The 22,635-nt window shown below is 41.8% G+C and overlaps 1 protein-coding gene across 5 annotated transcripts in view; it reads left to right on the forward strand.

Moving 5' to 3' along the window:
- LOC103730879 (cytochrome P450 2J3) overlaps window positions 1–22,635 on the forward strand; it is a 33,418-nt gene continuing 10,783 nt past the window's right edge. For 2 of the 5 annotated variants that reach the window (XR_003848874.1, XM_008829185.3), the window contains exons 1-8: window positions 272–653; window positions 9,393–9,555; window positions 9,862–10,011; window positions 10,403–10,563; window positions 13,707–13,883; window positions 16,508–16,649; window positions 19,284–19,471; window positions 21,195–21,333. Coding sequence is in view for 4 of the 5 variants with exons in the window: in XM_008829185.3 (XP_008827407.1) it covers window positions 444–653; window positions 9,393–9,555; window positions 9,862–10,011; window positions 10,403–10,563; window positions 13,707–13,883; window positions 16,508–16,649; window positions 19,284–19,471; window positions 21,195–21,333 (1,330 nt within the window). In the remaining variant the exon portion in view is untranslated. The other 3 variants (XM_017797175.2, XM_029561676.1, XM_029561675.1) reach the window with 3 other exon arrangements.

Consider the following 22,635-nt stretch of genomic DNA (forward strand, 5'->3'; position numbering starts at 1 on the left):
TCTGTGTGGGTTCTCTGGGGAACCCATCTCCTGGCACTCAGAAGGGCATAGCACCAGCAGCTGTAAAGCACTTGGGAGAAGGGGCTCTTTGAAACACACTAGGACCGGGCCGGAGAGGTCAGGCCTCAAGGAGACTGGGTACAAGCACTGAGGGGCGCGGCAGGAAGTGCTGCGGTTGCCCCGGGAGGAACAGAGCTGCGGGAACTGGGAGAACCTGCCAAGAAGCCTGCAGAGAGGTCTAGCCTGGATCTGGAGGGGACGGGTGAGCTGAGCAAAGCAGACGGCCCAGGGCCCTGAAGGGGTGGGGAGGGACGGAGAGGGGCGTGGTCTGGAAGGAAAAGGAAGAAACGTAGCCCAGGAGCCGAAGTGGGTGCACTGGTCCTTGACACTGACCGGGCACTGTTCAAACCCCTCAGCACGGAGGAGTTTTTGTGTGTCCAGCCATGCTGGCAGTCCTGGGCTGCCTGGTTTCCGCGCTCTGGGCAGGACTCCATCTCCGGACTCTGCTGCTGGCTGCCATCACCTTCTTGTTCCTTGCTGACTTTCTCAAAAGCCGGCGCCCAAAGAGCTACCCTCCAGGACCCCGGCGCCTGCCTTTCGTGGGAAACTTGTTCCAGTTGGACTTTGAGCAGTCTCACCTTTCCATTCAACAGGTAGGAAGGGGAGAGGGTCCTGTGTCCTGACTTTAATCCTGAGCTGCCGGCCTTAGGCTGAAGGACTAGGCTCCAAGGCTGATGCTGGCAACCTGCTAACGCCACAGTGTGATTCCCTTATGGTCAGAGAACATACTGTGTATAATTTTAATCTTTTAAATATGTCAAAGTGGCTTTGATGACATAAAGTGTATTTTGAAATATACCCTGCCACTTTAAGAAATGTGTATAAATCAGGTACCCAATCTTAGTTAAAGTGTCTGACCAATAAAAAATGTGTGCTCTAGTCTTTTGGATTTGAGTTTTCTATAACTATCAGTTCTCTCTTTCTGTGCTTTTTTGGATACACATCCTTGCTGACTGCTCAACTGCTGACTTTATCAATTACTGAGAAAGACACACGGAAGTTTCCAAGTCCACTGGAGATTGTCTGTCCATCAGTTCTGGCCGCTGTCCCTCCGTGTATTGGAAAGCCGGTGGTGTGTACATAGTATATGTTTAAGACTGGCAGATCTTTTTGCTGAATTGATCATCATACCATGTAATGTCACCCTTATCCATAGTGATTTTCTTTGCCTGAACTTTATCCGACATAATATAGCCATGGGAGCTCTTCTTTGGTTAGTATATGAAAGGCGTGTAATGTAGTTATTTTATTTGTAGTCTACTTTTATCATACTACTTGAAATGAATTCATCTAGGTAGCATAAGTGAGGCTTTAAGAACATTATTCCTTTCTCTTAGCATTAGTTGGGGAAGGTAGACCATTTCTGTTTACTTATTTTTACAAAAGGATTCAAGCCCACGGTCGTGTTGTTTTATGGATGGTTTGTCTCTTCTGATTTGAGTTTTTCTTCCATTTTTCCCTTTCTTGTGTGTGTCTTGGACACTTTACAAGTGATTCCATTTTTATTCATCCTCATTCTTTTGGAACATCTCTTTTCTTGCCTTTCCAGTGACTGCTCTGTATTATACAATATGCAGGGTGCAGCTCATTAGACTTCGTGAATACCATTTTCCGCATGAAGTGAGGTACAGGTACGTTACAAACATGTAGGATTCTTTTTTCTCCTCCTGCACAACACAGTTGTTTTAAGTGTTACCTTTAGGTGCTCTGAAAACCACATCAGACAGTATTTTAATTTGCTTTTAAATGCCAAATGCAACTTAGAGCTCAGAGTGTGTTGCCTTTGCTCCTGACTCATTCTTTCTATGCCCCGCCCATTTCTGATGTTTCATTGTATAACTTCCTTTCTGACCTAAAGCACTTTTCTTTAGCTATTCTTTCAGAGAAGACTAGGGTGAAAGAAGTTTCTTAGCTTTGCTGGATCTCAGGTTGATTTCCTCCTTCATTTCCAGGGTCTTTCCCTTGCATTTAGGACACTGGAATGGCCATCTGCTGCTCTAACATTTTTAGATGTGTTCTCATTTCTTCTTGCCGCCATGGTTTCTGAACAGAAATCTTTTGCAATTTTCCCATAAATGAAATGTTTTTCTTTCTGCTTTCAAGAGCTTTTCCATGTTTTTAGTTTTCATATTTGATTGTGGTAAGTTTTGCTTCATTTGGGTTTTTTATGCTGTTTGGGATCTTCATGTATTTTGCCAGACTGGGAAGGTTCAGCCATTCTTCAAATATTTCATCATTCACACATTTTTTTTCCTATTTTCCTGGACATTTGGATGCTTACAGAACAGCTGTGACCTCCCAGGTGTTGGATCTTTGCTGTTGCCACTCTGCCTTCTCTGTGCTGTGCAAGTTGGGTACCAGCTCTTGACCTCGCTGCACTTCCCATGATGCTCTTGCATCACTGCTGTGCTGCTGAGCTCTTCTGTATGGGGTGTCTGTTTAATTTATTGCAGTTTTCTGTCCTAAAATCTCCCCTTTTTTCTGTTATATTTTATTTCTTTTTTAAGATTTCATATTATTTGGGGTATTTTTATAACGGCTGCTTTAAAATATTTCATTATCCTGTAATTCCTCAATTGGTGTCATGTCATTTAACTTGAGATTCTCCTGGTTCTTGTTAGGGTGAATAATTTTAGTAGCTATTGCAGAAACGTGTACAACTTATGCTGGACACTAGCACATCTTTTCTTTGCAAAGGTAGCCTTTGGAGGTTCTCAATACCCACTTTTGTTGTCCAAATGTAAATTTTCGTTGTAAACGTCTACAGTGTGAATCTTGGTGATTCCAGTTTGTATTTATCACACTCACAGGAAATTACCCCACAGTCTCATCAACATAGCCTGGTAAGAAGGAGGATGGCACAAGGCCCCATCAGAATCAGGCAGCCACACCTCATTAAAGATGGATGGAAGTCAAAGATCTGCCAACATCTGCCTAATGGGGAAGAGATGGTCTTATAGCTGCAAGAGAGGGGTGAAAGTCAGAGTTCTGTCCCAGTCTCCTTTGGCGTTCTCTTTATAGTAGTTCAGCTCTGGTAGTCATTTCACAGACTCAGCCTAGGAAGAAGACATAGGTATTTCAAGTGACAACATTTCATCAATTATCCCCACTATTACAGCTCCTGATATGGTTGAAGAGAGTCCCACCATTAAAGTGCTCAATACCAGCACAAAGAAGCAGGAAGACAAAGATATCTCTGTCCTGCCAGGCTGAACTTTTCATGGTTTCTGGCCAAAGAGATTGAAGTCTGGTTGGAGTTTTATGTCTGTCAAATGCTATCATGATTATCAAGAGTAAAAAGAAAGGCTCTTGTTTGATCTTAAGTGACTTAAAATATTTTCTGTATCCTGTTTTACTACAAAGTTAGATATTACTACAGAGGCTTAGTGACCTGCCTGATGTCACACCAGTGGAAGTGAAGAAAAAGAACTGGAATCTTCTTTCCGTCCAGTGACTATTTTCATCCGTTTACTTTGTACTTTTTGTTGCTTTGCATTTTGATATTTCTGGGCATGAACACATGGAGTTAAGTGTTATAATTTAAGCATGAATAAAATTTAATTCTTGCCATTGAGGAGCAATATGCACTAGCTAGCCACCCTTCCCTCTGGGTTTATGTCCCTCTTCGCTCAGTCATCATGACAGGCACACCTTACCCATCATCTGATACCACGTCCATTTTCCACTGAGTGAACTGAGGAAAACAGTAATACAATTTGCTGATGTTGTTCACAGAGGTAGTGATAAAGGCTTGAACACAACTTGGTTTGACATAATGCTTATTCTCTGTATATGCTACCTGGCTCTTCATGGTGGAAGTAGCAGGTGTTTATTCACGAATTAGTTAGTCAATAGACACTTTGTGCTTACCATGACAGGCACAATACAAGACAGTCTTTGATCAAATAGGTTGTACAGAATCCGGTAACCAATTGTGATATTAGAGGAACTCACAGTGGGTGGGAAGTTCTGGGACATCCTCTGGTAGAATGGTGGAATAAATTGGGCTGTGTTTAAAAGGAATACTTGAGAAGTGTCTAGTGGAGTGAAAAAATTAGGCATTTTAAATGGGGAAAGGGCATGAGTTAATGAGAGGACAGTGAAGAACCTGGCCTCCTTGTTCAGCATGTGGGGGACTGTGATTCCCTAAAACCTCACAGTTTCTCAGTTTCCTCTAGTGTAGCTCACTGAATTCTTATAGGAACATTATTTTTAAAAAATATTTATTTAATTTTGATTTATCTGTTTCTGTATTTGTGTGTGTGTGTGTACATGCACCTGCAGAGCCCAGAAAAGGGTGTAGGAACCTCTAGACCCAGCGTTACAGACAGTTGTGGGCAACCTGATGTGGGTGCTGGGAACTGAACTCTGGTCCTCTTCAAAAGCAGCACACTTTCTTAACTGCTCTGCCATCTCATCTGCCCTGGAACATTCTTTGAAGAAGAGAAGGTCTCATAAGTCTAAAGTGGGAATGTGGTACACAAGTTAGATATTAGTATGCACTCCAAGTTGGTTGTAATATGGTACCCCAAAATACTATGGCATAAGCAAGATTAGAATTTATTTCCATTTCACAATGTTCTTGAGCTCTGCAGACCAGCAGTTCAAGATATGGAGACTTCTTTATACCATGAGCTCCTTCAAAAAGTGCATTTCATTCTGTGTTGTTTCTGGCCCTCTACTAACTCCATTGGTATGGGTTCAGGCCCATCAGGAAGAAGAATTGTCAGGCCAGCAGCTTTGATGACATGTGACCCAGAAAGTATATATATAACCACAGCACCCCTCTAATGGCCCATACCTAAAGCAGTTAGGGGAAAATTGCTTAGGAAATCACATGGCCAGATAGTAGTTAGCTCCATCACTAGGAACAAGAAGGAAAGTGTCCTTACTCCTTCACTAAAAGGTGACATCTGCAGAATGTTTCTCAGAGAGCCCAAACTTTTTTTAAAAGAATACTTTTATTTAATCTTTGAAAACTTCATCATACATTTATACAACGTATTTTGATCATATCCATCTACCATTTACCTCCCTTCAACTCCTCCTAGTGCTCCCTACCCTATCACTCTCCCAATTCATGCCCTTTTGGTGCTATTGTTATTAATAACCCCTGAGTCCAATTAGTGCTGCCTGTATGTGCATGAGTGTAAGAGCATCAGCTGGGGGCATGGGCAACTTACCAGGGTCCGTGTCCCCCAAGGACAGTGACTGCCCACCCTCAGCAACCATCATGTACTGCTATAAGCTCCTTGGCCAAGAGTGCAGCTTCAGGGCCCGTCTCCCATTTGTGCTGAAATTTTGACTGGCTTAATCTTGTGCAGGTCTTTTGTAGGGAACCACAGGTACTGTGAGTTGATGTCTGCTGCAGCCATGTCATAACCAGTGAAAGAGCCCACTAAATCTTTACTGAATCTCAGGCCCTGTATTCTCAATGTGGGGATACTTGATAGGATAATTAGAAGTATAAAATTAGACAATAAATTTCAAGGCACTACCAGGATACCTACTACATACTTGATGTTCCTTTCTTTTTATCTTCTTTTTAATAATCTCTTCTTTAAAAACTTCCATTAGCAAACTTCAGGGAAGCTTATTGCATACCAAGAATTATTTATGACACCTGGCTGCTGGATGAGCCCATCCGCCCACTTTCTGGGCTCTGTTCCTCCATCTCTTTGGTGCTTCCTTTACCCTCTTCTAAACTACATTCTTTAATGTATAAACGGCAATGATAATCTTATTAGTGGTTCTCTTATCATAGTTATTTATGACAACAAACCTAAGGATGGAAACCAGTAACATTTTATACTTTGTAGATTTGGAAACTGAGATACAGAAAGTGTCACTGACCTTCCCCTAAATCACACATGTAGTAAGCAGAACCAGGATTCAAGCAGGTTGGATGTCTCTCAACTCAAACTCTTGAGCCGCCCACTACGTCAACTCTTATTCAAACCTTTCAGGCTTCTAACTGGAAACCAAGTTCACCTATTGTACCTGGTGATGAGGCTCCTCAGCCTAGAGGGTACTTAGCAGCCTTGCTAACTATCTCACTTGTCACTGAGTAGCTGTTTCTTTTAGGAGTCTATCCCTGCCCCTCCTCCTCTCTGTGCTAAGCTTACTTCATCAAATAATTGATAAGACACAGTGGTGATAATAAGAATGGACTTTTGCCTTATGCTGCATTGAGTTGTGAATCTCTTGAAGTTGAAGACATTCTGAACTTCTTAGCACCAGACATTGACTTTTGTTTCGGTGGTGATGCCAAGGAGAATTGAGGACCTTGGTTTAGTCCCTAGAACCTACAAAAAATGCTGGGTGTGAGAGCATGCATTTACAATCTCGGTGCTGGAGAGGAGAAGACAAGCAAATCCCAGGCGCTCTTTATCCAGCCAGCCTACCCTATTCAGTAAGCTCCAGGCCAATGAGGGACTTTGACTCAAAAACAAGATTTGGGGAAGGTAGGGGAAGAATTGGAGGGGAAGGGATTGGGAGATGGATTTGATCAAAACATGTAAGGCATGTATGACATTCTCAAGCAATTATTTTTAAAATTTTCTATTGTGCTTTTGTACATTTCATATAACAGTTTTTAATCAAACTTAGACCACCTCCTGCATCCATGCCCCCACAAATCCTCCCACCTGCTGATCCTCCTGCATTCCGCCATATGTATTAAGTCCTATCCTGTCAAGCATTTGTACCCGGATGTTCTTCACTGCTAGTTCATTCACTGGAGTCTACTCAGCCTATCTAGAGATTGTAAGTAGGTTCTATTCTCCCTCTTCCATTAGTAACCAGTCTTGAACAGTCCCAAGGCTAGGGCTGGCCCATTGCCCATTTCCCTTGCTCCACTCTGAGCCCTTGTCTGATTGAATTTGCATGGGTCTTGTGCTTGATGCCACCATTGCCACAAGTTCACATGTGCAAGCTTCCAATGGTCTGAAAGCCTCTCTTTCCCTATGTTCATGGACTAATCGTGGCTCTTACAGTCTTCTGCCCACTCTTCCTCCACGGTCTCTAAGCTGTGGGTGGGTGAGGTTTACTATGGAGTCCTATTCAGGGACACATATTCTGCATCCACTTATTCTCTAAAACTTGGCTAGTTGTGGTCTTCTGTGTGCATTGCACTCTGTTGTATAAAGAAGTCAAGCAGTTATTAAAAAGTGGACAGCTCTTGAGAATGACCCCTGATATTGACCTCTTGACTCCAGGTGTTTATGTACACAGGTGAACACACATGAACACGTGCAAATATCAAAAGAAAAATGCTAAACCTCAAGGCAACAGAGAGCATTTAATTCTTTGCCCATTAGGAACACACATACACACATGCACGCACACACAGCTGACTACACAGTACTGTAAGAATTCGGACTGATAGACCCGTAACCTACCATTGGTGGGAGAGTTGATTGATACATTTTTTTCTCTCTGGTTATCTTTGTTCTGTTTCTTCTTATGTTTAAAACTGTAGATCAGTGAAAGCTCTTTCAAGTTGGCATTGCTGATCTTGGTAGTTCGATGCCTTGGCTCACTAATCCTCGGCTTCTAATTTCTCTTTATTCTAAACAGTCTGTGGCACCTTCATTTTTCATACTACATTTGGGATTTCATGCTTATTAAATTTCTTATCTATTGTTTTTCTTAATTTTTATCTCTTATTTCATCCATTGTTGTTTTCCTATTATTATTATTTACAATTTTAGGCCTGTTTTAGCCTTTTGGGCCATATTCTTTTTAACCATTTTGGTTTTTATTTTAGTTTCTTAAATGACTTACTTAGTGTTGTATAGGGAAAATATGCCCTGCCTTGTGACATACTCCCAGATATCTTCTGGGTCATTTAACCCACGTAAGGAAATGATCAGGCAGAAGTTGTACATTTGAGAATTGTATGATAGAGCTCCAGGAAGTCAGTTGACCTGCCCATTTTCGCTTGGTTGACAATAAAACTTACTGATCCAACTCATTGAAGTAGAAATATATATGAGCAGAGACTTGGTAAAGAAGAAATTTACCTCAGTCAGTAGATTTAAAGTGCTGAATCCCTTCCCAAGCACAAGCAGAGACTCTAGGTAGTATCACTGCCAGTCAGGAGCCACTTAACTTAAACCAGATTTTCAGTTGTTCTGAGACATCTTTGTTGAATATCATTAATAAAAATAGAAATCCTTCTTGTAAGGCCTAACAACTCATCCAGGCATACATGAAGATGAAACCTTAGAAATTTGCTTGATTTGTATGTACGCATACTGCCACGTGACACAGAAAAAGACATACACTTATCGACTCAGTCCTTATAAGTGAAAGAGGACAGATTATTCTAGAAATGAATGAAGTTAACAGAGGGCTCTTGATAAAAAGCAGCAGAAAGACTGAGTGTGGTCTTTACCTTTGATGTGGGTGCAAGAATCTGAGATGAGACCAAATTGATAGGGTGAAATAGGTTCATGGCTGGGATCAGTGTGGTGGGGTGTGTGTGTGTGTACGAAGGTAGGGATGGGAAAGAAGACCATAGTTATGTGCAGGAATTGGGTCCTTTTGTTTGATACCATGGCTGCAACAACATAGGACCCAGGGACACAAAAGGCACTCGAGCACACAGGTAGAAGGAATTTGGTACTGATCACACTGCCATTCAACCCATTTTGCACAGAATTTCACATTCCACATCTTCATGGACTCCCCACTCTCTTTCACTTTCCTGTCTCCTTCTCTCTTCCAACTTCTCTCCCCTGACCCTTGTACCTACTTTCACTCTGCAGCTGTCACTAAAACCAAGATCTCGTGACTGAAGAGATGGCTCAGTGGTTAACAGCACTGGTTGCTCTTGCAGAGGACCCATGTTTGGTTCCCAGCACCCAATGGTGGCTAACAACAGTCTGTAGCTCTGGGTAGACAGATGTCTTGATTTACTAAAGAAATCCACACAAGGGATGTCAAGCACGCACACTCCTTGACCATGTCGCCTGCTTTCACTAGATTCGAAGTTTCTTCGGGTTAGAGAACTTGCTTATTTGCTGGCAGAGCCTCATGCCTTCCCCTCAGGATACATGGCACATGCACACTTGATTCAGATTGACTCATAGTAAATAGTAATGATTTTTTTAGGCAGAAAATCCCATTCTTGAAGTGAGTTTGAGTTTTGTGCACAGGAGGACAAAAAATTTTCAGGAACATTTCCATAAACCAAAGTGTACCCCTCCACATACATGAACATGCAGACCTCTGAAAACAAGTCTCATTAGCTATACACATGTATGCTTACCATCACTGGACATACAGGCATGGACACGCTCAACTGTGACTACTGAAATATTTTTCAGTTTGTGAAGAAATACGGGAATGTGTTCAGCCTGGACTTCGGTGGCATATCTTCAGTGGTTGTAACTGGACTTCCCCTAATCAAAGAAGTCTTCACTCATATGGATGAAAACTTTTTGAATCGCCCCGTCACCTTTATCCGAGAACGTATCTTTAATAACAGTGGTAAGTTTCACACACAACATTAATCAGAGTTGGTTATAAAAAGAGATGTGAAGTTGAGAGGAGATGGGAGACGTTGTGGGGGTTCAGGCGACCTACAGGGAAGGAATAAGGATGAATATAACAAAGATAAACAGGGTCTTTGGAGAACTGAAAGACATCCAGTGTGGCAAGAATGCTGTTTAAAAGACATAACAAAGTGGACACAAAGCCGCCTTCTCCTCTCCATCAGTTCACATGTCCATACAGTTCCTCAGGTACTTTTATTCAATAATTATAATGTGATAATGTTGAATTTCTTTTTTCCAGGATTGATCATGTCCAATGGCCAGACGTGGAAGGAGCAAAGACGGTTCGCCCTGATGACACTGAGGAGCTTTGGGTTAGGAAAGAAGAGCTTAGAGCAGCGCATTCAGGAGGAGGCCCACTATCTTGTGGAGGCCATAGGAGAGGAGAAAGGTGGGCATTTCCTGGGGTATGTGCAGGGTGTTATGGTGCATTCATTCATTAAACAAATACTTATTAAATACTTAAATGCTTGTCTTGGACTCTGAACTGTGCTAGGCACTGAAGATTTAATGGTGAACCTCCAGGCATGACCTTGTCCTAGGAGTGCCACGGCTAATCACACAAAATAGGTCATTAAAAACATTACTGAATTTACAGCGTGGTTATCAATCTGACTTCCCAGGCATTGACAGAGCCCTTGGGAGTACCCAAATCCCATGGAGGGTACTGTGGCTAGAAACTCTCATATGGTTCTCATGTATGTTTTATGTCATACAGAGTTGAATCTTTGTGGAAAATAGAAACAAACCAATATCTTTATCTCTTTCTTTCCCATCTCCAGGACAGCCTTTTAACCCTCATTTCAAGATCAATAATGCCGTTTCCAATATCATTTGCTCATTCACCTTTGGGGAGCGCTTTGATTACCACGACAGTCAGTTTCAGGAGCTGCTGCGGTTACTGGATGAGACTGTATGTTTGGAGGCCTCAATGATATGCCAGGTAAGCAATCTTCTTCACATATCTTAGGAGGATAATGGATGAACTGGGGCTGATTCAAACATAGATAGGTTCTTCCATTTGGTTTTGGTTTTTGAAACTGATATATAATGTCTTAACATTGAGTTTGATGCAAATTTATTTCAAACCCATCTGTTAACAGACTTTGATGTTTTTGATACTCTAAGAAATCTCTCTTCCTGTCTCAGAGGCATCTTTTGAGTTTGCTTTTGAGCTCATCAGCTTGTTTTAAGATTCTTTTTTATACACTGTTCTTGATTAACTACAGACTAACATTGCACTGCCTGAATGTGTCATCATTTTATCCATATTTAGACATTTGTGTTGTTCCCTGATTTGGGATGCTATGAATCACACTGCCACAGATATTCTAGTATCAGTATTCATTTAAACATATCCATCCCTCTGTCTTGTATGTGCATCTAAATGTAACTAAAGATTCAGAACTGGGCTCTAGATAGATGGGTCAGTGGCTAAGAGCAGTTGCTGTTCCTGTAGAGAAACAGAGTTTTGGTCCAGCGCCCACAACTTGCAGCTCACAGCCACCTCTAACTCTAGTTCCAGGAGGTTCAGTGCCCTTTTCTGGCCTCTTGGCACCCACCAGCATGCGTGCATATACATATATACATAAATAACAAATAAATGTTAAAAATGATTTAAAACTGATGTATTGTTTACATATTCATAAACACTTGATATGATCAATTTTCTAATACTATAGCATAAAACCTTTCACCCCCAGCTATTCCCCAGTTCATGTACTTTAATCCTTGGTGTCTGTCAAACATTCCCCACAGCTTCCTGGCCTGTCAGTCATATTCCTGAATATGGAAGACAGTTCCAGGGGAAAATGATCTCTGTGTACTTTAATCACCTGTCTAGGTTTTCTTCTTCTCCTAGGCCTGTCTCAGAAGTCAGCTCACTACTTTGATAGATACATATATGCAGTCGTGTGTACACATTTGTATATTTTTTAAAATTTTTATTCCTTTTTAGCGTGTGTGTTTGTGTGTGTGTGTGTGTGTGTGTGTGTGTATGTGTTTGAGTGGACACATAGTAGAGTTCAGGGAACAGCTTTCAGAACTAGAGTCTCTCCTTATACTGGGAATCGAACTCATTTTATCTGGCTTGGCCTCAGGTGCCATTACCCACTGAGCTATCTCTATGACCCCCACCTATGAATTTTTTTATCATGGTGTTCTTAGGAGAAGGTTCAGCCTTGAATCACTCAGCCTGTCATATTAAAATGTTTAAATTCCTTCAATTAACAAAAAAGCACTTTTAGTTTTGAAAGTTGCAAGCATATAAAAAGTAGAGAAAATATAATCAGAAATCACTATACATTTATCAGTTCCAACATAATCAATTGTACTTCACCCTTTTCCAACTACTGCCTCTGACCTGAAATTGTGGAGCAAATTACAGACATCTAAATTGTAACTGCACTGATTAGACTATGTAATGGACTAAATTTACCTTCTAAGAGAGTAGTTTTATATACTGTCCATTTTATGTCTGTCAACTTTTAATTTTACTTTTTTTTTTTGGTCATTTTGAAACAGGGCCTCAGCCCCAGCTGGCCTGGAACTCACTATGTAGACCAGGTTTGCTTCAGAGATCCCCATGCCTCTGCCTCCTGAGTGCTAAGGCTAATGGCGTGCAGCACCATGCCCAGCTTACTTCATATTTTTAAAGATAGTTTTTAGGTTGGTATACAATGTAATGGGTTTCACCATGACACCGTCATACATGTGTCATTGTAATTTCTCCTGTTTTCTGTGGTTATCAGTTTCTCTGTGGTGCAGAAGCAGATGTAGTTTTCACTTATTTCCCAAAGTACTTTTTCCTGGGGCTTTATATATGCCCTCACCCAAAACTGATGAATTGGTTAGCATAATTTCTAAAAATTAAAAAGGGCATAAAGAGTGAGATCTAGTACTGTAATTATCTAAGTTACTTTGTGAAAGTTCATCTCTATTAATTTTCAGAGTAATACTGTAAAGATGAGGTGATGTGATATGGTGTGAGCAGGTGGTACAGAAGTGTGTAAGCAAATACAGATAGCGGTCCGCCAGACCACTGTTGAGTGCTGTGTGTCTCTCATGTCCTTCAGTGCCCAGATATGGGGACCTCACCAACAGACATTACATTATTAATGTTACCTATTAATAATATTACATTATTATTATTATCACTGTTACCAAAATATTACAACTTATAGCTAGGAGGCAGCAGAGGTAACAATCTTACCTGAGTCTGTCTCATTTTAGTTCCTACTAATTGGACACCATGTTATGCTAGTTACATAGCATATTTTAAACTTCACTTCACATACAGTTCCGTAAAGATTGAAGTCTTACCCATATGGAAATTAAGTCATGGTAGGAATGCCATCATGTGTAGTTACTTGCACAAAATATATTAGTGATAATTTTTCTGAGGGAAAAAATAAATCATGACAAAAGCTTAGAGATAAGGTGAAAACACTACCATCAGATAAAACAACTTCAAGTGTATGGCATTCAAAAGCCTGTTCAGGAAGCAAAGGATGGGTTATGCCAGTTTCAGAGGGGCTTTCTTGGCAAAATGTGTAGCTGCAAAGGCCTAGAACAGGAATGCCCTTAAAATGATCACAGAGGCCACTGGGGTTGGATTATGTAGAGAAACAGGGACAAAAGTCTGAGCATTGAAAGGACCGATCTCTCTAGAGCTGGCAGGCATAAAGCATGATGCACCACTTTAAATAGAGTGGAGATCCTTTGAAGATTGAAAGTGAAGGAGTGAAGCCATGCGATTACCCTGGTAAGTGTTCTTTCTGGAAATTATTTGCAAAATGGTCTGTGATGGTGTTGAGAATGAAATCAAGACAATGTTGAATGCCAACATTGAGATGGGAGAGGTGATGGTGTCTACTAGGGAACAAACAGATGGTGTAGTGGGAAGGGCTTTGATGCTCAGTAAATTATGGAGGAGTTGAAATGCCTACCAAGGGGTTGAGAGAGAAAACTGGAGTCAAGATTGCCCCACGGTTTCACTAGAAGAAACCAAAGAGGGAAAAACAAGACTATGAAGTATGGAAAAGTGATGCCATGGTGTCTTCTGAACATTTTCTTTCTTCCAATTAGCTCTACAATGCCTGTTCATGGATCATGAAATATCTTCCTGGACCCCATCAAACAATTTTCACAAACTGGGAAAAACTGAAATCCTTTGTTTCTCATATGATCGACGATCACCGGAGAGATTGGAATCCTGATGAGCCAAGGGACTTCATTGACGCTTTCCTCAAAGAAATGACAAAGGTGGGAAGGTGCCGCCCGCGTCTTATTGCAGAAGAAGTGGTGGTTTAATAGTTTCCAGTTCATCCTGCAGCAGGGTACCACAGTGTTAGGGGTTAACACAACACAGCTTTACCTCTCACAGTTCTGGATCATCCCCACAGTCCTGTTCACCAGGCCAGATTATTTTGGTGAGTATGGAAACTCCATTACCATGCCTCTCCCAGCTTCTAGAAGACACTGGTGTCATTTACTGTGGCCTCTTCATCTATCTTCAATAGATAGATGCCAAGACTGCAGCATCTCGTTCCTCCCTAATCCCTGCTTCCATCTTCACATCTCATTCCTCACAACTCCTCTGATAAACAAAATTCAGGGTAATCGCCTCTCAAAGTAATCCCATCTGCAAAGTGTATTTTGGCAAGTTGCACAGGGATGAAGATGTGGACATCTTCACAGATCACTGTATAACACAGCCCCAGGGAAGTAAAAACAAAGAGCAGTGTTTGAGAAGTATAAGGTGGCACCAATTCAGGATTGTTGATGGGTTTGCTGCCTTTGGCTTGAGGCCCTGACAATCCCTTTACTGCCTATTCCCCTGCCCTATACTCATATCAGAAGGAGCTGAACATGAGTTGGTCTGGGGACAGGTACCTACTGCATCTCAAGTCTCACTGCAAGACACAAGCAAAATTCAGCTTTCTAAGTACTGGGGTATAACTTTAAGGTCTGTATGGGGGCATATGCCTCCCCCTGCCACCCATATCCACACCACCCAATGATAGAGAGAGGAAGACGGCCTAAGGGGATGCGTCAGTTGCTCTTCCATTGCTGTGATAATGCATAGCAGAAACAATTAACGGTTCCAGAAGATCTCAGTCCATCGTGATAGAAAAGGAATGGCAGAGAGGCTCATGGTGATAGAAGTGTGTGGTAGATCAAGAAGCAGAAAATAAAGCAGGAGCCAGGGGTTTCTTATCACCATAAAAGTCTCACTCCTCGTGACCTACTTCCTACAGCTAGGCCTCAAACATTCCAGAGTCTCCAAAACACCACCAGCAGCCAGGAACCAAGCATTCAAAACACGAGCCTGTAGGAAACATTTCAGATTTGAACCATATCTCTAAGTGTACTAGTTCAATCTCGCTAGTCCTCTGCTTCATACACATCACTGAATCAGTCAGATAAGCTTCTACTCATTGGATCATGGGTTTCTCCTCTGATGGGGCATATTGATACATTTCTTGCCATCTTCTCTCTTACTTCATCTTCTTGGCATAATACTGATAGAAGCAATGTTTTATCCCCAGAGAAGGAGGCAAATCATTTGCCATATGGTTTGCAGTCATCAACATTAAGATCAATATTTACAAACTGAAGCTTCCAGAATAAGTTGGCAAAGATGTTGTATCATAAAGAATGTTTTCTAGTATCACATGTTTTAACTATGAAAGATTAATGGGAAGAAAGGAGGATCAGTAAACAGAGAATTCACCTTTTCTTTCTAGAGTCAGCAAAAGCATTTGTTGAGTGTTTGTTAAATGTCTCCTGTACCTCACACAATTCTACTGACATGTTAAAATGTATGAGTTATTCTCATTTTATAATCAGAAAGAGAGACATGAAGTGAGCACCCTTGTCCATGTATTGATTTGTGATGTGATTGATACTGAAGATCAGATATTGGTTTTTTTTTTTTTAATTCCAGTTTCTTCCCATCATACTAGAAGCTTTTCCCAAAATGTAGTCATAAGTCAGTAGTTAAGAGCAGATGACCTAGGTTCGATTCCCAGCACCCACAGATGGCTAACAACTGTCCTTAACTCCATTTCCAGGGGATCTGACACCCTCTTCTGGCCTCTTCAGAAATTGCATGGCATGGGTGCACTTACATACATGCAGGCAAAACACTCATAAACAAAATAAAAATTAATTAATTTAAAAAATTGGAGACAAAAAGAGTTATCTTCTTTTTAACCACCCCCCAAGTTCAAGAAGTTTTGTTTTTTGATGGTAGTGGTTTTTTGTATTTTGTTTTTGTTTTTGTTTAGAGACTGTATTTCCTTGCAGCCCCAGCTGACCTGGAACTCTCTATGTAGATCAGACTGGCCTTGATTGCACAGAGATCTGCCTGCCTCTGCCCCCTGAGTGCTGGGATTCAAGGTGTGCACCACCAGCCCAGCATTTTAGAAACTTTTAATCAGCCTCCAGCACTTGGACAGGATAATGCTTCCTGAAGATGCCAAAGTGAATAGCGGTTTTTGTTGTTGTTGTTGTTGTTGTTGTTGTTGTTTTGTTTGAGACAGGGTCTCCCTGTAGCCCCAGCTGGCTTGGAACTCACTATGTAGACCTGGCTAGCCTCTGCTTCCCTAGTGCTGGGATTAAAGGCATGCACCACCACACTCAGCCTTGAATATCATTCTAAATGACTCCTCTGAATTCAGATATGAGGGTGAAGAAGGCCCTGGGTATCAGCCTCCAGCACTTGGGGCAAGATAATGCTCATGTAGTAGTTGTTCCATAAAGACAGCAAAGGGACTATTATCTTGAATGACTTGTTCCAAATTCATTCCTCAGGGCGACAAACCTGTGTTTTGAAAAAAAATCATAAATCCTCTGAATAAACAAGTACACGCTGTCTTTCCTAGAACCCAGACAAGACCACTACAAGCTTCAATGAAGAAAACCTCATCTGCAGCACACTGGACCTCTTCTTTGCTGGAACAGAGACAACATCGACTACACTGCGTTGGGCTCTGCTGTACCTGGCCCTCTACCCAGAAGTCCAAGGTGAACATGTGGAATGTACTGGACAAGGCAGAGTGGTGCTTCTGGAAGCTGTGGTTAGGAAAGTGTCCGAAAGGGGTTGGAGAGATGGCTCAGTGGTTAAGAGTGGTTTTAATGTAGTTACAAAGCAGATTTGAAACATAATACAGAACTCAGGATACAAACACTTAAGTCATAGGATAAAGCAACATATAAGGAAGTGAATAAATTGCTTTGGGAAGACTGAATTTACAAAGCATTTTATATAGAACATCTTGAACAGTCTTGATCATCTTTAAACCCCTGTCCCCTCTGGCACCCTCTGTAGCTGTCTCACTGGAGCCAATATACTCTGTCATCCCTGTTAAGGCCCACTGTGCTGTCAGTGTCCCCGGCTGTTCCTCGGTACAAGTCCATCCACTGAGTCTAGTCAGCCTATCTAGAGTACTTTATTTTAGGAAGATCAGCTCTTTTTCATTTAGTAGCAATCGGTTGCCAACATTCCTTCAGATAAGATTGAGATCTGCTGTTCATTTTCCCAGTTCTATGCTGGGTTTTAGTCTGCCTGAGTTTGCACGGGACTTGTGTATGCTGACACCATTGCCCTAGAATCGTATGAGCAGGTTCCCAGGAGCTTGTAGGACTGTTTCCATATGGTCCTGCACCTCTTCCCTGGCTCTTACAGTCTTTCTGCCCCCTCGTCCACAATGCTCCCTGAGCCTTGGGGGGGGGGTGAAGTTTAATAAAGGGGTCCTGAACGCACCGATCTTGTCTCATCCTATCATTTTTATTCCTTAAAATTATAGAAGAGTTCAGCAGGTGGAGGATAGGAATATTTTTCATGTCATGGAAAGTTTTATCCAATTGTGGGTAACAGTTTGTTAATGAGGCACATAACCCTTTTAATATAATCAGGCCAACTATTTTTGCCCTGAAAATGGAATAGAGATCAGAATGCTTTCCATGTGATAAAGACAACTTTGTTAATAAACTTTATTTTGTGTGTGAGTGTTTCTGTGTGCTTATCTGTCTATGAGTGTGAGTGTGCATCTGTCTGTGAGAGTGATTCTGTGTGTGTGTGTGTGTGTGTGTGTGTGTGTGTGGCTGTCTGTGACTGTGAGTGTAAATGTGTGTGTGTGTTTATCTTTGAGTGTGTATCTGTATGTGTGTATCTCTCTGTAAGCATAAGTGTGAGTGCAAGTGTGTGTGTGTGTGTGTGTGCCCACCCATGTGAAAGCCATAGGACAACCTCACGTCTGATTCCTCAGCACCATTCACTTTTTGAGGCAGGCACTTTCCTTGGCGTGGAATTTTCCAAGTACACTAAGCTGTCTGGCCACTGACCCCAGAGATCTGCCTATCTCTGCCATTCAGTACACTGGGATTATTAGCACAGGCCACCATGCCCAGACTTTGTGCATGAATTCCGAGAATCCCACTCAGGTCCTCATGCTTACAAGACATGCACTTTAACAACTGAGCTATCTCTTCAGCCCAAACTTTTTCCTTCAGTGCATATTTATGTTAATCTATTTTTATGTATATGCATCTTGAATCACAATTTAAATGCATTTCTACCTGCAGATTGACTTTTTTTTAAGTTTAAAGCCTATGGAATTACAATACAGATTTGATTTCTGGAACAGAGACTCTAAAATATCTATATATTCACATTTTAGAAATTATACGCATATTCGTTTTGCCGTGTGCACAGTAGTCCAGAGATGGGAGTGTCAGACTTCACGGATCATAAATAGATTAAGCATGGAACATACATGAGATAGAGAGGCAATTCAGTCATGAGGGAAAGAAGTTCTAGTGAGTGTTCTAGCATAGGTGAACTTTCAGGACACTGTGCCAAGTCAAATCACAACTGTGATTTATATTACCAGTCACAAAATCACAAAAACTGCTCTTTTCCAACTCAAGTGAGTTATCTAGAATAATCAGATTTCTAGATACAGATGTTGAATGGGAGCATGAGAAAGCAGGACTTGTTTGACATAGAATTTCAGATTTTCAAGATAAAAATGTTCTGGCAGTTACATCCACAATATAAACATATTTGTCATTATTGAAATTATACTCTTCAGTGTTAAAAATATCTGTGATTGGTGGCCTATGCCATTAATCAGGCAGGGAAAAAGTTTCTCTTTATAACAAGGACACAGGAAAGCATTGTCATCTGTAAGGCAGAAAAATTCTTCTTTACCAAGCAATAAATCGTGGATGCCTTGATTGTATTTTTCCTGGACTGTAGGACAAAGCTACATTTTTGTGATTTATAACCAGTCACTGAAAGGAACCTATTTGTAGAAGCCTGGGTATATACTGCTATGAGCTTATCCATGGTGATTGTGATCGGGTTTATCCAGTTTGATTGGTAGACAGATAGATTAGATAGATAGATAGATAGATAGATAGATAGATAGATAGATAGATAGATAGATAGAAACTTATGGCTATGTTGTAGGCTCAACAAAAGCTATAGAGTTGACAGTTTTCCAAAGCATTCCTTTTAAAGGTTAAGGAAACTTTCATTTCTTTTTAAGAACACAAAATGAAATAAAAACAGGTAAGGTCTTGGAGCCTATTTCTATATCTATAGCAGGAAGCATTAAAGCTTAGAACTTAGTGGTACCTCCTGTTTTCTTCCAGAAAAAGCACAGGATGAGATTGACAGAGTGATTGGTCAGGGGAGACAGCCCAGCCTGGGCGACAGAGAGTCCATGCCCTACACCAATGCTGTCATCCATGAGGTGCAGAGAATGGGCAACATCATCCCCTTGAATGTTCCCAGGGAAGTGATAGCTGATACTACACTGGCTGGTTTCCACTTGCCAAAGGTAACTAGATATTGCTAGCCTCAGATCCTCCAGTCCATCTTTGACATCATCTTCTGAACCTAAACTGAGAAAGTCACATGGTTTTCCGTCCTGAGAAATCATTTCACTGGGGAGATATGATTCCTGACAAAATATGAATTTCCCTCCAAGTGTCTAAGTAATATGTATGTGTATAGTGGGAAGTGGAGAAGGGAAGTTTCAGCGGTCAAATATGTATAGTCAAAGCTTGGTTGTGTGAATGTGGGCACACAGCAGGCAGCAGTGTGCTGTCAGATGTCTGAGAGAGCAGCTCTCAGGACAAGGTTTCTGTTGGGCTTAGTTTAGGAAATTCTTCACAGTCTTCAAAATACAGGATTTCTAAATGTGAAAGACATTTGAGGCACCTGGATTAACTGGATTAACAGTGAGGCTGGTGTCTCTAACACTGTGACCCCACAGGCATATTTCCAGTTTTTATTTAAAGGCCATGATTGGAAGCTTTTATCTCACAAAGAAAGCCAATATAAAGTACAATATTAATTATTAGACAGGGAGACAATACAGCACATAGTTACTAAGGAATCATCATGTGTTGTAGACCTGGCTTCTTTCAAAATGTCTTATTCCTTTTTCAGAATTACTGTGAATCTCCAATTTATATACTGGAAATTTGAGGCTCAGGAAAATTAAGTTTGCGTAAGATCTCTCTACTACAATGTGACAAGAGTTGAAGTCTGGAATGGAACCTATTCTGATGATTTGTACTGCCCCATGACCCCACCCCCAGAGGACTTGTATTACTTTGATTTTCCAATCCCTTAACCAGCCATTCCTAAGATCTCTTCACAGCGCTCTCTAGGCCCCTTGTGCCCTCTTTCTTCCCAACACATGATTACAATTCCTTTGATTCTTTCTGTTCACCATGGTGTGAAGCGAAGCTGACTTTTCTTGGCTGTGGCAAAATACCTGAGGCTTCAGTTCACCATGGCAAGGGAGGGTGTGGAAGAGCAGGTCAGTTCACATCAAAGTGGCTTGGAAGCAGAGAGAAAGCCATCAGGAGATCCCTACTACCCTCAGCCATTTTTTTCCCCCAGGCCGTCAACCTCTGGAATAGTGCCATCTACACTCAGATCAAGCCATCTTTCCATAACTAATTCTCTTTGGGAATGTCCTCACACACACTCCCAAAGCTGTGTTACTAATCTCCTAGATACTTCTCAGTTGCTCAAGTTGACACTCAAGATTAACCCCACAGCCAGTCTCTGTGGATCACTTAGTCTTCGTCTTACCATGCTAGGGAACCTGTCAGACTGAGGTTTCTTAACCTGATGCTAAAGGTGTTGTTAAACCAGTGAATTGACTGGTTGCAGATTTTCATACTGGGAGCTGACAGTGAAGAAGCAGAGGTGTAAGACACATCATTTCCCTTTGCAGAGTTACCATGGTCCTCCCTGTAGGAAGTCGCTGAGCTGATGGTTGTTCCCTGTCATGTTATCCTCCCACCCTAGACCTGTATGACCTCTCCTGTAGACTCAATGCATTCTTTGATAAAGAGTTGTCTAGAGGACCTGGAAAGTCTCCAGCAGGCACTTACAGTCCATCACTGTAAATTGATCTGGACAAAGGGAAGGTTCCTGGGGAGCTCAGGGTGTGCACAGGCTCTGGCATGGAAGATTGAGAACCACCACCTTCTACATGGCTGTGTTCTATGCATCAAGCCTTGATTCTTTGCTGCCATTTCTAGGGGACTGCAGTCCTGACCAATTTGACTGCACTGCACAGAGACCCCAAGCAGTGGGCCACCCCGGACACCTTTAATCCAGAACATTTTTTGGAGAATGGACAGTTCAAGAAGAGAGAATCTTTTCTACCATTCTCAATGGGTGAGTTGTGATGAGTAGGAAAGAGATCAGAGCTCCTCCTCAGCCCAACCCTCTTCTCCTCCCTATAGTCCTCTGTTTTGGTTGGAACCTCTCCATCAAGCCCTGCCTACCCAGTGGCTCAATCTTGCTGTTGTTTGCAGCCCAGCATCCCCTGGGCTTGGCACTGCTCCAGGCTACCACATTTCTCAAGCCCTCCCTCACCTTTGATGGGATTTCAGCTTCCCTTGTACTGTTTTCTGTGTACTTTACAAAGAAAGCTGGATACTTGCCATCTTTAGACAGTTTTTAAATGTCCCATTTCTTTTTAATGGATGCATCCTTACAGGGAATAGAGCTGATCTGTAATGGAGAGGAGGTATGGAAGGAGGATACCTACTAACCACAATATGTACGGAAACAATAATTTTAAAAGTCATTTGCTTAACTGAATCAGTAACAACTCCCTGAACATGTACGTCTTTTTTTTCTTTTATCATTTTATTCAGTCTTTAAAAAAACCTAATTAGACTTTTGAAGTTCCTTAATTACATAAATAGGCCTGAACTCTTGTTGTATATGAAACATTCTGTCTCAGAACACGACAATAGTGAGTTAGAAAAACAAAGCAGAGCTGTTTTTTGTAGTCTATGTCATGCTATAGCCTCACGGGCGGGAACCCATCAGCAGTATAGAGATCAGGATGCAGGTGAGCCATCTGTGCTAGAGCTAGAACTCAATGTAAGCCAGATCTTCCCAAAGCTAAACTTGTGCTTGATGACACTGAAGTTCGGGAAGGAAAGAACTAGAATCCCCTAATGTCTATGTCAATACAGAGCCAATGCTTCTCTGGGCTGGCTGCCCTGGCTGTGTCTCAGCAGGAACTGATTCTGTGTTCTTTGTGGTTCCACCTGGGCTTCTCCGTCACCTTTGTTCATGTTTCACAAGTTGCTGTCATGGGAAAGCTGATAAGATATAGGGATCCTTTCCAGTCTCCCTATTCTCAAAAAAAAAAAAAAAGGAGAGAGAGTGAGAGGGTTTTGAATTGTAGCAGTGTGTGTGTGATGGATAACTTTAGTGTCATTTTGACACACCTGGGTTGAGGGAGCCTCAATTAGGGAATTGCCTTCATTGGACTGGCCTGTGGCCATGTCCATGGGGCACCTGCTTAATTGTTTAGTGATGTGGGAGGGCCCAGCCCACTGTGGGTGGTGCCACCCCTGGGCAGGTGGACCTGTGTTGCATAAGAAGGCAGGCTGAGCAGGGGCCAGGGGAGCAAGCCAGTAAGCAGCATTCCTCCATGGCCTGTGCTCCAGCTCCTGCCTC

This window comes from Nannospalax galili, unplaced genomic scaffold (assembly GCF_000622305.1).
Source record: "Nannospalax galili isolate Female #2095 unplaced genomic scaffold, S.galili_v1.0 scaffold1074, whole genome shotgun sequence".
NCBI lineage: Eukaryota > Metazoa > Chordata > Mammalia > Rodentia > Spalacidae > Nannospalax > Nannospalax galili.